Source organism: Physcomitrium patens, chromosome 7, assembly GCF_059467195.1.
Source record: "Physcomitrium patens ecotype Gransden chromosome 7, ASM5946719v1, whole genome shotgun sequence".
In the NCBI taxonomy this organism is placed as follows: domain Eukaryota; kingdom Viridiplantae; phylum Streptophyta; class Bryopsida; order Funariales; family Funariaceae; genus Physcomitrium; species Physcomitrium patens.
Genome location: NC_143416.1, coordinates 17,009,418 through 17,025,743, shown reverse-complemented (window position 1 = coordinate 17,025,743; position 16,326 = coordinate 17,009,418). Strand labels below are relative to the sequence as shown.

The 16,326-nt window shown below is 36.1% G+C and overlaps 1 protein-coding gene across 9 annotated transcripts; it reads right to left on the bottom strand.

The window, feature by feature from the left end:
• Positions 1–6,550: 6,550 nt before the first annotated feature.
• Positions 6,551–15,645, bottom strand: LOC112284278 (uncharacterized). 9 transcript variants are annotated; one of them, XM_024523953.3, is made up of 12 exons: positions 15,170–15,645; positions 13,719–13,981; positions 12,897–13,373; positions 12,346–12,468; positions 10,984–12,035; positions 9,929–10,670; positions 9,311–9,546; positions 8,282–9,205; positions 7,781–8,131; positions 7,333–7,444; positions 7,021–7,087; positions 6,551–6,754 (listed from the first exon to the last, which is right to left on the bottom strand). In XM_024523953.3, exons 2-12 carry the CDS (start codon positions 13,864–13,866, stop codon positions 6,715–6,717), a joined length of 4,272 nt encoding a protein of 1,423 aa, XP_024379721.1. In that variant the 5' UTR covers positions 13,867–13,981; positions 15,170–15,645; the 3' UTR covers positions 6,551–6,714. The 9 variants fall into 9 exon arrangements, with proteins under 9 accessions (XP_024379721.1, XP_024379724.1, XP_024379728.1 ...); XM_024523956.3 differs by having other exon boundaries at positions 15,547–15,618; XM_024523960.3 differs by having other exon boundaries at positions 13,755–13,981; positions 15,170–15,609.
• Between the last annotated feature and the right edge of the window lie 681 nt (positions 15,646–16,326).

Here is a 16,326-nt window from a genome sequence, read left to right as displayed (position 1 = left end):
ATACTTTTTTATTTATTTATAAAAGCATGGATAAAAGATAAACACCACAAATTGATAGAGGCATTAGGCTTTTAATAATTAGCAAAGTGCGAGTGTTAAAGATTAGCAAGATCTTACATAGTTGCTATTATATAGAATTAAACCATAATAGGTTGTTAATAGTCAAAAGATAACAAAGAATTAAAAGATGTTACTATGGTGGTAGCTACATTAAGAAGAATCTAGGATTTAATTGGATATAGGAAAGAAGGATGAAAATAATAGTAGATGAAGTTCAACTATAATAGATGTAAATTTTAGCTATAAATAAAGAGTATTAGAAGTGAAAGTTATCTTATTCTATACTTCACTTTGTGTACAATCTTATTGATGTCAAGTGTTGTAGTTTTTAACTTTTCTTTCTTCAATATGCTTGATGAATTCTAAATTAGGATGAAAGAAATATAAGAAGTTGAAATTAGCATCTCATGGATATATATCTATTATAATTTTTATTTAGTTAATATAAATAGGTAGAAATAAGTAAAAATATTATTTCCTAATATCTTCTAGAAAAGCTTTTTAGAAGCTTCTTAGATGTTGTTTTCACTTTAGATGTGTTTGTAGTTGATTGATAGGTTAGAAACTTTGTCAACAAACTAACCACATGCCAAATGTGTTGATAGCTTGGAGAACAAGCTAATTATATGGCACTCATATAGAAAACTTATTGAAGATAAGCAAGATCTTATATAGTTGCCACTTCATAGAGTTAAACCATAATAAGTTGCTAATAATCAAAAGATAAAAAACGATTAAAAGATATTAGTATGATAGCAGCTAAGGTTTTTTGGTAGCAGCTAGATTAAGAAGAATGTAGGATTTAGATAGATGAAATAAAAAAGATGAAAATAATTAAATTCAACTATAATCAATGTAAACTCTAGCTATAAGTAAAGAGTGTTGGAAGTGAGAGTCATCTTATTCCACACTTCACTTTGTGTACAACCTTACTAATGCTAAGTATTGCAGCTTCTAACTTCTCTTTCTTCAATAAAATTTACCTTACAAGTCAAGATACATGTCATAAAACATCAATACATTTTTGAAGGTCCTATAAAATATTGCCACATAGATCCTAATTAGATAGTATATATAGAGGCAAGAGTAAAGTCTTCTTCATTCTTGTCAATTCCTTTCTTGCTTTTAGTCTAGATTTAAGAGTCTTTAGTTTTGTTGTCTTTTTGCAATAGCCATTCTAATTATTTTTTTTAATATACATAATTTTTTATTTCTATTTTTTTTTTTATAGAAATTTTACAAATTTATGCATTTTCTTTCAATTCATTTCTTTGACTTAGCACTTGCAATCTAAGGGTTGTAAGTCATCTTATTTATTAATGGTTGTATTTTGAGCTATATCTTGAGTAATTTGACAAGATTTTGGCTAAAAATTTTTAAGAATATGTATTATCATGTTACTAAATTTTATACACAAATTTTATGGCATTTGGATTTTAGGTTTTTGAGATATGAAGAAAATAATACTTAAGTGCTTATAAATTAGGATTTAAAGTACCTGCTAGGATTTCTAAGATATCAAATTTTTTATAGTAGATTTATAATTTTTTTAATGATAAAGCTTAAGATAAAATCTATACTATTTAAAAATTTGAAAAAAAATGAATAATTGGATCAAAAGATATGAGTTTTTTAAGTTTGGAGATAAAAATTATTGTTGGAGAAATATATTTTAAATGAGTTTTGCTACAATTTGTATATTTTACACAAAGTAAAGGGATTTTTGGGAGCCAAGACTTTAAATATATGTTAAAGGTAGAGATATAGAGCTATGGCAAAATTATAGCATAAAGATAGATTTTTGTAAAAAGATTATGGAGTTTTTTTAACCTTATTTAAAACCAAATTTATCAAAAAATAATTATTTATTATTTGGTATAGCAAAGGATGTTAGGATATTTTAAGATGCTTTAAAAAGCCTTTTATATAAATATTTTTAAATATAAAAGATTTTTATCATTACAATATTTTTCTTTATTGCTATATTTATTTATCTTCTATAATAGGAATAAATTATTTATTGGACCTTGACCAATAAGTTAAAACTCAACTTTCTATAGTTAGGTACCTAATATATTCTTAAATAGAAAATCATGCCATACGACAACATGTCTCTTCTTGAGCCATATAAGACAGTGAATATCTTAAGAAGAAGACAAATGCCACCTCCTCCTATAGAAACGAATAATAATCAAGAGTTTAAGGTCGAAGAAGTCTTAGATTTAAGGAAACATTAAAATAGATTAAAATATCTTATTTATTAGTATAGATATGATATTAATGAATGCACATAGAAGCCAACAAAGAATCTTACAAATACAACAAAGAAGGTTGAGACTTTTCATCATCTATCAAAACCAAGATAAAGAATAACAAGATTTATGAAAGATGATGACTATTCCTTATAGAACTCGTCCCTAGAAGGAGAGGTAACTCCACAGACATACATATTTATTCCAATAATTATCTATATGATTAGGTAGAAATAGATAAAAATAGATTTATTTTATAATAAATTCTAAAAAATCTTCTTAAAAGTTTCATTGATGAGGTTGATTTTACACATGTTTATAATTTATTGGTAAGTTAGAAACTTAGTCAACAAATTAACCACCACTTGATAGCTTGTGGAACAAGCTAATTATATAGCATACATATAAAAAAATTATCTTAAAAATTAAGATATAAGACTTACAAATTCAACACATATTCAAAGTCCTATAAAACATTGCTATATAGCTCTTTGTTAGATAGTATATATAGAGGCAAAAGTGAAGCCTTCTTCACTCTTATCAATGTCTTTTTAGTCCTTAATCTTTTTTCAAGGCTTTCTAGTCTTCTTGCCTTTGGCAATAGCCATTCTAATTCAATATATTATTATTTTTGAGTGATTTCTTAGTCTTTTCAAGTAACACAAGAATGTATTGAAATTTTTATTTTTTGAATTTTTTTAAATAATTTTATTATTTCTTATGTAGATAATATTTTAATCTACTTTAGAAATATAAAAAAACATAAATTTTATATTTTTTTTATATTACTTAAAAATATAGGACTATATGTCAAGATAGAGAAGCATGTATTTCACACAATTCAAGTTGACTTCTTAGGATATATTATCATAAATGATTTCCTTATGATGGATCCTATAAAAGTACAAATTATCATAGATTGGAATTTTTTAAGATTAATACAAGTTGTTCAGTATTTTTTAAGGTTTGCAAATTTTTATAGAATATTTATTAAAGAATTTTTTCAAGTTGCAGTCCCACTTAAATATGTAAAATATAAAAAAAAACTTGAAAATAATAAAGAAATTAAAGCAACATTTAAAGCTCCAAAGATAATTTTTACTTCTATATCAATCTTATATTGTATTAATTTTTTCAAGACATTTTTAAAAAAAAAAAAAAACACACACATTAAACTTTATCTTAAATGTGGTATTATCACAAATAGAAGCAAATAACAAACTTCATTCAATAGCTTTTCAATTAAAAAAAAATAGCATTTAAGTTCAATTACAAAATCCACAATAAAAAACTTGTAGTTATTGATTCATTTTAAGATGGGCATTATTATTTAAAAGGCGCTTCTAATCCAATGACTATTTATATAGATCATAATAATTTCAAGTACTTTATGTCAAGATATATTTTGAATTGTTGTTTAGCATGTTGGACCATGTTCTTGTTAAGATTTGAATTCAAGCTCATTTTTTGACTAAGAAAATAAGATTTGTTAGATGTCTTTTTTAGATGTTCTTAATTTGTGCCAAAAAAAGAAATTATATTTTTTAATCAATAAAAAATATTTTTTTTAAAAGTCAATATTAATTATTAATATAATATTTTTTAATAAAATTTAATTAAGTTTATTTTTAGATATTTTTTTATGATATTAAAAAAATAAAATAAAATAAAATAAAAAATATGATACTTTTAAGTCTAAATTCAACAATAATCTATTTTATTTTGAAAGAAGCTCATATATTCAAGAAGATATAGCATAATTATTTATTCTTTAAACTCATCATAAAAAAATTATAAGACATTTAGAATATAAGAAGATCTTAGAATTAATCTTGAAAAAAAATTGATGGCCTCAAATGTGGAAGGCAGTTAAAGACTTTATACAATCATATGATATTTTTTTTAGGTCAAAAACTCCTTATCATTGATCTTATCAACTTCTTCAACTATTATATATACCTAAACAACTAAGGACTTAATTTTTATGGATTTTATCACAAATCTTTCAATTTCAAGTACTTATGACTCTATATTTGTGATAGTAGATTATCTCAGTAAGATGATACATTGTATACTATGTACAAACTCTATTACAAGTGAAGAAATAACTAAAAAAATTTGACAATATTTATTGCTATCATAGATTACTAAAAAATAAAATATCTATAGAAGGACCTAATTTTTATTAAGGTTTTGAAAAATTCTTTTTAAGATATTGAAGGTGGATATAAAAATATCTTTGGCTTTCCATCCTCAAATTTTTGGACAAACAAAATAAATAATTCAAATATTAGAGTAATATTTAAGATACACTATCAACTATTATCAAGATGATTGGACAACTTTGTTGCATTTAGCAAAGTTTTCATACAATAATATAGTATATTTTTTTACTTAACAATCATCCTTCCATATCAACTATAAATATCATCCATGATTTGATACTTTTGACTTTTCAAAAGTAGATAATCTTATGACAAAAGATTTAGCAAATTATTTGCCTGAGTAAAGATAGTTAAAAAAAGCTCAAGAACAACATAAGATCAATACAGATGCCTATTGTAAGAAAATCTTCAATTCCACATTGGCAATAAAGTATGGTTATTTCATTGTAATATCAAGACTATTTATCTTTATGACAAGTTAGATTACCATAGACTTCAACCATTCCCTATTTGTAAATAGATCAATCAAGTTGTAGTATATAAAAATGATTTTATTTAACTTATGTATAATTTATTTGTTCAACAAAATCATTTTATTTTTTAAAAAAACAAAACAAAACAAAACAAAAAAACTTGTGAATTTTAAAATTTGCAATAAAATTTGTATTTTTTTCATAAAATATCCATTATAAAAATTTTAAAACTTATCAAAAACTTATGTGTGTATATAAACACACTTTCACACACACACACACACACACAAACATATATATAGATATCTATATATATATATATATATATATATATACACAAACATACATACATGCCAACACTAAATAATTAAAAAAATCTCCCAATTTATAATGCATGTGAAAATTCCTTAACTTCATTCTAATTCTGATCACAAAATTGATTGATTGTTCTGCATCAGGTTGCATAAGCTGTGCCCTTACATCCCGGCAGCAGTGTGTTGAGCGTGGGAAATCTATTGCAACCAGCCTTGCAGCCAATCTCAAAATTATACTGCTGCAGTCTCCAGATTCTGCCCCACATGGTACTTCACCGAACTCATTCCTGAACTTTGTCCTGGTTGCACTGAAGTTACTGAAGAAGTCAGGAACGAAACAGTTGATCAACTGAGAACAAACTTCACCAAGGTTACCTGCATGAGCATGTGCTCCGGCTGAACCGTTCCAAACAATCTGAGCACTTTAATCAAATGATTCATCAGGGACGGCAGGTCACACGGGACTGTGGTTGACATGATAATAAGCAGGCAAATTGGTAGGTATTGTGCAGCTGAAGTTGGGTTATAGGAGGATGAAGGGGGAGGTGTGTGCAGGCGGTAAGAAAGGAACACTTCGGAAAATTACTAATGTGGTAAGCGAGAATTGTTGATGTGATGGTGTATTTTAAATACAAGATGCTTTGAGCACCATTTTTGTGTGGAGACAGAGCTTTATATTGCACATGGTCTGTATATTCCTCAAGATGTGAAGATACGATTAGCGCTGCAGAAATTGCTAGAATTCCAGCCAAATTGGGAATCTTACAAAAATATTCATCCAATCATATATCGTGTTATTGAACAGCATATCTAAATGAAGGTTGGCCGCAGCAGAAATAAAATTCAGCAAACTCAAACATCTTCCAACCACCAACAGGACTGCACAACCCTCAACCAGAAAGCTGCGACACATGCAATGCTTAATTTGCACTTAATGGTCGAGTTCGTGTATCAGCAATGAGAACCCTCAGCAATCGCGAAAAGTTAACAACAATCACTGAACACTCATCTAGATTCACCTACTACGAAGATGGAAAATGAGGAAGAAGAGCACCAAGCTTAGAGGACTTACTACCAATACAAAACAAAAGCTGCAAAGAGACTCTAATGGGTTTGTTTCTGGAAATCAGCCCGGAAGTCGCAGCGCATGGCGACAACGCCTGACCAAATGCCTTTTAGAACTTGTTTGGCAATCAATCATTGTACAAGTTTTCAACTCACAAGCTAGACATACATGATGTGCTTGATCGAACAGAAACCACCTACAAGTACCTGACAGCAGAATATGAATATAATACAATCCTTCAAGTGGACAAAAAAATCATGAAAGTTTTGCGTGAATATTTTGGCAAACTCACCATACCCGCTAGGCTATCCAAATCCAATATACAAGCTCGAATATTTTATGCACAACAGATTTCCATCTTCAGGTCTGCTGCAACGCAGCATCTCAATGCCTTCCACCCCGATAGTTCTCAAAAAGTAAATGTCTGCTAGTTTGTCAAGAAACACATGAAAACAAGAATTCACATATTGATGGTGAGCTTCAGTTTTAGGCACCATTGTGTCAACCATCAGTGATAAAAAGGAACAAGCAGAAAATGAGGTCTAAGGACAAAGGTTAGCGTCACCAGCCCAAAAAGACATGTATACCAAGCTCTAGCTTAAAACCAATACCAATTCTGGTCAGACCTGGCTGGAAAAAATGAATTTTTAACAAGCTTCTCAAAGTAAATGTTTATTGAAGAAAGGATACTTCGAAAACTCCAGATGATGAGAGATGATCCCACTCAGAATAAGCTCTGGTTTGTACACTTTGGCTCCTGCATGCGAGCAGGAACGAAATCAGGTCATTGTATCAGGAAGTAAAAAGACCAAATCATGCCTTCAAAAAATTCATCAAAGCTTGAAAGCTACAATCACATCGATGGTAAAACCTAAGATGTTAGTGCCCGCTGACAAGATATCAAATAAAACAGCTGGACTGACGGACAAATGTTACTGATCTAGTTGCTAAAATCTCAAGGCAGAAAATTAAAATTATTCTTCTGAGGTGGAAGATGGGAACCTTGCTCAAGTAATGGGGCACAGCTGTCCATGTCGTCCTCATTTGCTAGAACAATGCAGAAGCCTTCATTCTGAGAATCTGGTGGTGCAGGGCCTTTGTACTCCTCCACGACCTGCAAGTCGAGAAAACAAAATTCTTTGTAAACCACCCTCCACTCCTTATGTTGGGCCAGACTGGTTAGCATCAATAAAAACGATACTTAAAGTTATAAGCCGAAAAATGTAACTTTAACATTAAAAAAGTGGTTAACTGCTACCGATAGTGAAGTTTGGATTGTGGGGAAAATGGTGAACGTCTTGTTTTCTTCCTTGTTCATTCTTCCTGACTCCGTAACTTTTATTCCTTCCCAAGAAGGATAACTACATCTATCTAACAAATCGAAACGGTGGCACTGAAAAATAGGGGGGAAAAAATAACGCAAACAATCATAAACGAGGTAATTTCTTACTTGACCACCAGCAGCATGAACTATGGAAGTTAGAACTTGAGGCGCTGGGTTGATATTAGGGGTCAACAAAACTCTGACTCCCTGCAATAAAGACTTTTGTTGAGCAGCCAAAATTGTGGCACGCATTGAGAAACCCAACTCCCTCTCCTTCCTTTCATCTTGCAGAATGAAGTTCCTCTCCTCAATGAAACAGTTTGCTATCCGGCAGCTTTCCAACCATGCAAATGTGACTACGAACTTTCCTCCTGCCATGGCTTCGAGCATGTTACCGGTTCTCACAAACTTATCTGCTACAAAATGGGTACAATCAGCAGCCTTTCTTGTGACTTTTCCATCCAGCTTTTCGACAATCTGTGCCAAAAAAAGGAACACTATTTCAAATTTCGGGTTACTCGCGTGCCATCCATAAAGAGAGATAAGTTACCCAGGATAAGAAAGTCAAAATGAACTGAGTAAAAATAAGAAAGGCAGTAAGTGTATCTGCAGGATAATGGTACAAACCTTTCGTTGTTTCTTCAGGGTGACTTCCGACAACCCATGACTAAACAACACTGAAACATTTTTCACCCATCGAGTTCGCAAACTCCCTTCTGTACTTACAGAAGCACTTTCCTCTTGAACAAACTCGGAAGCTTTCTCTGGTGCCAATGTTGGCATTTGAGGAGCTCGTCTCCTGCGTACTGTCCTCATGCGTGTCCCCCTAGTTGCTGCGGGTACCACAAATGATGGATTGGAGCACTGCATGACTCCATATTCAACAATTTCAGGTTTCAAAGCTGCACCCCGTCCTCTTCTTCCAGTGACCAGGGGAAAGGATGCCGGCTGCAGTACTGGTGTAGAGGGTCTAGACACATCTGCAATACTTTTGGTCCGTTTCAACTTCATACGACCAACATCATAATCCTCAAATGGTTCGTCCATATGACTAGCTCTCTGATCCGAAGTCTCTTCCAGATGATCTGGGCTACTACCGTCATTCACCTCCAGCTCGTCATTATTGCTATCGCGTTGAAAAGATCCAGAACATGTACCAGCACTTGCATCCTGTTCGACTTCTTTATCCATATCGTTTCCATCATCTATTAACGTGGTTATAGGTGCTCCCTGGCCTCCTCTGGAACTTCTTCTAGCACTCCGCAACTTCTTCTGGACCAGTGCAATTGAAATGGACTCCGTGCGGTTGTCAACATTGGGTCTTCTGCGCAATTGTCTTAGGCTTTGAGTCTTGACCCCTTCCTCACCACGAATAACACCCATGTCATCAGTCCCAATCAAGAGGTTCGAGGCTTCTGATAACTTCCTTCGTTTCCTCTTTTGAGGCATTTCTGGTTCCACAAGTGCACTCTCTCCATCCTTATCATTTTCTGCGTCTTGAGGGGTTATCTGCTTTCGTCGCCCACTCGAGGGTTTTTCAGCGACGACAAACTGCAAAACAGCCAATCATCCGAGAAACCATCAAAAACCTATATCACAGGTGTACGAAATACAAACTTGCGCAGACAAGAATTCAACAAACATTGCTTCACATACCATTGGATCAGCTCCACTGCATGCAGGACTTGAAATGTTATCCATATTCTCATTGGCATCATCTTGATCATCAACATTTTCTTCAAACGTAGACTTTACTTTCTTGGCACTTCGCGCCCCAAGCATGATATTCACACTTCTCCTTTTTCTAGCTGCAGACGTATCTTTTTCCATTTTACAATCCGTGTACAATTTTCCCTTGGGTGAAAGATAATTTCCTGAAAGGAGTACTGCCTCTGCATCACGAAGACATCTTCATTTGTACGTACCAATTAAATTATTCAAAATTCCTTGTGTGCCCGTTAAGCTGGTCACTTCTGCATTAAATTACTGCAAACTAAGACAGCAATTACCATCACACCAACGTGCTCTGTCAGATGCAACATATTACGAATGGGTTGACTTGATGCGTTTGCTTAAATCCATTGGTCTTATAAAACATTGGTTTGGGCTCTCGCCGATCGTGAAAAAATTGAAACTTATCATCGAAAAATCAACGTCCTTGAGATGCTCAGTGCCACTCAGCAAAACTAAATGTCCCAATCTCAAATAAAAAGGGGGAACGGCATAACAAGTAGATCATGCGAAATAGTTGGCAGGCTAGCATCCCCCACGAACCTGGAACGCGAATGTGCTCACGCCTGTTCCTGCCCTCCGACCTCCTCCTGGTCAAAATTTCTGCTCTATCAAGAACTTTTTTTTCTTTATCTTCATAGTCTCCATCATGCTCCATTACTTCATCGGACCTCAATACTCCAGTGTTAGAAAACTTCTGCATCCCATTAACCACAACATTCAGAAGACCATCGTCAGCGACTTCTACAGGTTCAATTGATTTTCCTTTCGTCCTCTCCTTCTCTTTGGCAATAGAGAGTGTTGCAGAACTCTTCGTTATTGCAGCGTCGAGACTTGCTTCATCCTTATCCTGTGGTAGACTTCCCGACACACGCTTTGTGCTAGCCGCATGAAACAGCATTTTTGGATCATTGATTTTCTCGCGATCATTATCTGTTAGGAGCTTACTCAACCTTTGCCCTTCAGGTAACAAATCAGTCTCCTTTTCTTTGCCTTTCCTTGCTATTGATTCAAGATGATCCTGCTCTGCTTTCTTTTTCCACCCAGCTTGAATTTCCTTAATAAGGCTCAAATTACCGAGTGTTTGTGGACGCTGTGCAACTATAGAATCCTCAAATTCAAATACTTGCAAAGCCGGGTTCGTAAAGGTGGAGGAAGCTAGTGGAAAAATGGAGGACTTCTTATATTTTCTTGGAGGTGATGCTTGAGATGCATCAGCAGTGTTTAACCACACAAACTTGTCCACAATATCCAATGCTTCAGCTTGTACCGCTTCGCCTGGTTCCTGGAATTGGAAAAGTAAATGAGAGTGGAGAGTAAGATCTTCTCAGGAAGGATCATTCCTACAACTGTAATGTGCGCATGAGAACTTCTTGAATAATGCATCACGGACAACTAGGATATGCGGCTGCTCCATGTGGATAGTTTGAGGAGATCACTTGATTTGATATGTTCGCTAACGCAAATCACAATTATTTTAGGGACACATTCGTAATTTTAAAAATTTGTGATTAGGTTCAAGATAAAATTAAACCAATTCCTACGAATCAAAACTATAAAGCAACTGATATACACTTGAAGGTAGACAAGAGAAGTACCACAGAGTCCAAATAGTTCATGCTGCCTGTCGGAGATAATAACCTTGGCCCAAATGAGATTCGACGCTGCAATGGAATTTGCGAACCACTGTTCTCGCATCCAAAATTACTTTTAGTGTCATAATTCGCACTTTGAGTCTTAGAGGATCTAAAGAGAGAACTGATGCCAGAAAAACAGGCCTGTTTACCAACATCATCCTGTTCTGTCATCTGCCCTTCCCCACTGGTGAGCATATTGGTAGCCTTGCTGTCCTTAGAAACAAACGGATCTGGTACAGATACTCTAGAGCTTGACCCCAGAGCACTTTTTCTTTGATCCCAATTATTTTGCATTAGTAGGTCTCCTCTACCTGCATAATCTCGCATCCACTCTGGCTCATTTGAAGGGAGCTCTATCTTGTTAATACACTTGCTAGCCTCCCTTCTGTTCCTGAATGATTGGATGGCTTCAGAGTTTGGAAAATTATAATCATCGGGTTTCACTTTGGGAAGCCATTGCAAGGGCTCTACAGCTGCCATTCGCATAGACTCGGCACGAACTGTGCCAGTACTGTTTTGGAAAGGTGAACTTTCTGAAGCCTCAGATACTGATGGAGCTGCTAATACCTTACTCTCAGTAGTGATACTCGGTAACTCCAGACGAGAGGAAGAGGGTGTTTTAAGTCCTGCACATTGCATCAAAATCTGCATACTTCCAGTGCTTACTGGCATAAAGGGTTCGCAGCTTTTGGATTCAAAAGCATCTTTTGCTTCACAGGGCATGTCCTCGGAATCAGTGGGCGCAACCTTAATTGAAATGCTACAAATGTTATCAAGCAACTCCTTTCCAATTGCCGAGACTAACTGGGTGTTACCTTGCCAACCGTGAAAATCATCAACCAATTGTGTCTCAGTGTGTGCAACCAGTTGGGAGTCAGAATTCCTCGGTTTTCCATAATACTCGCAATCTGTGTCCTCCTCGAGTCTGACATTGAGGTCCATTTCAAATCCACACATCCGTGCTTGACGAAATTCTGAACTTGGTTTCTGTTTGCGCGGCGCTTCCTGCTTGTCTAACAAGACAAAGCAAAGAACCAAATGATTTTCAAAGTACACTTGAACAAGGATGAATATGCAGACCTAACAAAACTTCTGTAAACGGGGTTGTTACTGTTTCTAACCATAACGTACATAATCTTTACTTTTCTAAACTGAAAACAATCGCATCTGGTCAAACCGCGCTCTGATTTAAGATTATCAATTCATCCGTGAACGAAAAATTAGCTCAGTAGGGGAAGATCATTATGGGTTTTACAGGACCTCTTTACCATAATAAGATAATGAATCACGTCGATAACTTTAAATAATATTTCAGTGCCTTACCCCGCGTGGAGATGGTGCCTTCATCTTCCGTACTCGCATCTGAATCGATAACCTCGGTTGGTTCTGCCTCGTCCGCGGTACCAGCATATAATCCAACTCCATCATGCTGCAAGTTTTTCAAACCTACACATTTCAGTTACATATATTTGTCAATTGAAGTAAAATAAATGTGTCTGTACGCATCAATAACTTGCAAAATATTGCTTTTACATTAGTACTATTGCCTTATGTGGAAGTCTAAGTGAAAAATTACAAGATTCTTAAATCTCAACGAGTCACTTCAAGAACGCGGAAGCTTAGATAACTTATAAACAGAAATCGGAGATAAAAATGAGATCTCTAATACAGAAATGTTTATATGAAACGAATATAAGAAACACGGGCGGAAGTGATTGGTAATACCGCAAGGAAAATCTCACCAAGAGTTGATCATTTACAATAATTTAAGAAGATATTCAACTAGTATTTATGTTGTAAATACAATGCTACTAGTATCAAGATGGACTTCACCTCAGAGACACGGGCTCAGACACAAGACATAAACTCCATACCTTTTGTGTAATCACCGTGAGCCACCACATTAAGAGGCAGGTGCATCGGCTTGCACCTCTCATACTCCACATTGACATGGTGCCTTACGTCATATTCCTCAAGCAACTGAGTTTCCTCATAGTTGATCTGCCCGACACTCAACCTTTGTGAGTTATCACCAGCAGAATGCGACAAATTCAATGCCCCTCTGCATCGAAGTTTCTCTTCATGATCAATCTTAGTGTAGTAAGCAGCATTATACTGCTCCAATAATTGTGTTTCTAAACAATCTCCATCGTAGTCGCTCTCTAAGGCATCCTCTTCTCCATCCCCACCTGCATACTCTTGCCCTTGCCGCTGCACTTCAAGCTCATCTCTCTCTTCATCCGACTGTTCTTCAAAAACCTCATCTGATTCCTCCTGTTGTTGTCGAGAAAATTGTCGTGAATAGAATTCATTACTTAGAAGCGGTTTTGCTTTCATTCCACCATAGCCTACTGCGCCACATTAGCCATTTCTTAGTGCGCAGCAATCTTGCGGTATGTCTATGGATGTATCAAGAGTCAAAAACAGTTCATGCTCTGAGCCAAGTTTCACGAAAATCAGGAATCCTACATGAATCCGTAAGGTCCATCGACTACGCCAAATACTTCCAGTAGTAAAACTATAGCCATACTTTTGGGGAACATCGTCGCACTTCTTCATATATAATGTTATCTGCTGTAGAAAAAATCTTCTGTAATTGGGTGAAGATTATTTGAGTAAAACTTTCACGGAAATGGTATAGCCCTTCCCTACTTGTGTGACAATTAAGGCAGGCGCAAGGAAGGAAAGAACCTTACCAATAGGCCAAGGATTTAAAGGAAGGAAATGCAAACCTTCCCGGTTGGATACGTGCTGATTAGTCTTGTGAGATGGACTCGGCGACCAGCTCCTTGACCCTCCATCACTTGAATTAAAAGATAAACTACCACTTTCTTCATCTTCCATGACTATCGATTACAGTCAGCATTTCAAGAGCACAATTTTCCACCTAAGGTGTTCTAACGTTTCGATAGAGGCATCAGTAGCTGTATCCTTCCAGTATAATGGTCCAGATTACATCCTGAAATAAAGAAGAATAAACTTGCTTCAGACAAATTCAATACGCAACCACTCTGCAATGTTGCAACAATCCGTTCAGTCGGAGGGAGAGAGAGAGAGAGATGATATGAAACTATCATTCACGAGGAGCACAAATTCTCTGTAACACACATTCTTTTCAGCTCAAAACCTATTGAAATCGCCCAAAAAGATACCTTCAACACCACACACTGAACTGGAGAATGCAATAAAAAGCCATGACCAGAGAAGGTGGTCGGAATAGGGGTTGAAATTACACTACGAACCTAAAAAACTATAAATTCACAATGCATGGGGAATGAACAGCATAAATGTACTAGACGGACGCCATCAGAACTGTGGCTGTGAACAGAGTGTTAGCTGTAAAAAAATTTAAAAAAAACAAAAAAACAAAACAAAACAAAACTTCACAGACTCAAAAGAAGCGAGAATTTCCTAATGCAGAGAAGAAGCAGCCACTCTTGTCAACTCCCCTCTTCCTGGACCTCGAAAAAAAATTCTAGGTGAAGCAACCCAAGAAATGTTTTCAAGCATGTATTAGCATTAGCCCTTCCGATCCTTCTTAAGGAAAATTCAAGTTATACAATCTGCTGGAGATAACGAAGCGGAACCTTCAAGGAATTCAAGATGAAACCCCTAAGGCGGACAATACTCTTGTGCTTCCTAAGAAGCCAGATACCCTCCGCAACCAAAACCCGATCCAGGTTTCCGACGACAACACAGGCAGCAGGGCAAAATAGAAAAATGATGGCCTCAATGACGCTTCTACCTCTCTCCTTTACTCTGGTAACCCTCCACAACCATCTGCACTCGTCTACGCAGCGTTAGTTAATTCCAGTAAAGAAATCCATGAGACAAAAATCGAGAATCTCGAACGATCTTATTGCAAAAGCCCGACACCTAGCGTAGCGCTACGCAGTTGGCAGGAAAGACATCCAATACCTCCATTGAAACAAGCCCTCCGATCGTAAGAGCCAATTACCCAAATCATCTCAAACGAAACCTAAGCTCCTGTCTTCCGCAGGCTAAACGTTTCAAACAACAGCGAGCGCTGAACTTAACCAACGCAGTGCACTACAGTTGTTCCACAGCTATCCGCACTCCCTTGCCACTAAAACAAGCTCTTGAAACAGTAGAAATTAAGAGAACCCACCCCCTAACAAACGCTTACCCTTGTCATCACCCGAAAACCTCCACAAACGTCCACAAATCTCAAAAACACGTCAACTCCTTCAACAAAAAACTCGTGCACTTGTCAACAAGCACTACTCGCTCTCTCTCCCGGCCATGAAAATAGATGGCAAGGGTTACATGGAGCCTGTGCTTGATCATGCTGGCTATGGCGTCGGTCCGCATCAGTGCACTACAACAGGAACCAGGGCTACTCTTCAAGGATCCAGGATTTCTTTTCAATATTGTTAATATAAAAGGGAAATTTCTGCATTACATAAAAAAGCGGCTCACATGCCATACTAAAACACTGCATCACAGTCAATGACGGCTCGCTGAGGTTGGACCCCGCACTCAAGGATGCCCACAATATGCGACCTGAGATCTGCCATCACTATTTGCGGTCTTCCTCCTCTAGACCCATGTTGCTTAGACGTGACGAGGTTTTTTTGCAGGCCATAACCCTTCTGCAACTTGGAGAAAAAAGCTTCGGATTACATAGGTTATTCAACCTAGACTCGACATTTGGCAGTGGCGGTAATAGGGGTCTGCAGAGGTGAGTGGGGATTGGACAGCGTCGGCGACTTGGACGAGCTCTTTCCCTTAGTGGCCTATCTTTATGACCGTTTCTTCCCCATAGCCCACCTTTTTGTCACGTTTAATTGGGATTTGTGGCACCCAGGGGTGTAGGGATCTGTGTAGCAGGATTTGCTGTTCTTGAAGAGGCTGTTTAGTTTCATTGTCGAGATTAGTTGAGTTGTTTGCGATTCTTCTCAGCATTCCGCACTCCGCTATTTTATCCGACCCTTACTGAATTGTGCTGCGGAGGATTTTCTTTCGACGTTTTCCTGCTGGTTGTAACTTTGAGACTGCATTTTATGTGCTTGTTTGGTTACAGTTGCTGTTTCCTTGAAACGTTTTTAGGCTTCATGTTTTCCATATTCGTGATAATTAACAACATTAGTACTCCTCATGGCCTTTCTCTTTCGGAACAATTTGCCCTAGGTTTTGGATGTGGCTATTTGCAAAGCATCCGAATTAATTGTTGTGTAGCGTCTCCGTTTCCGTCCTCAGGAGGAACAAGTTGTCTGCATAGCCTACTTTTACACCAAATAGTCTCTTTCTAGTAGTGAAGTAGTGATGTACGCATTCGTTTTG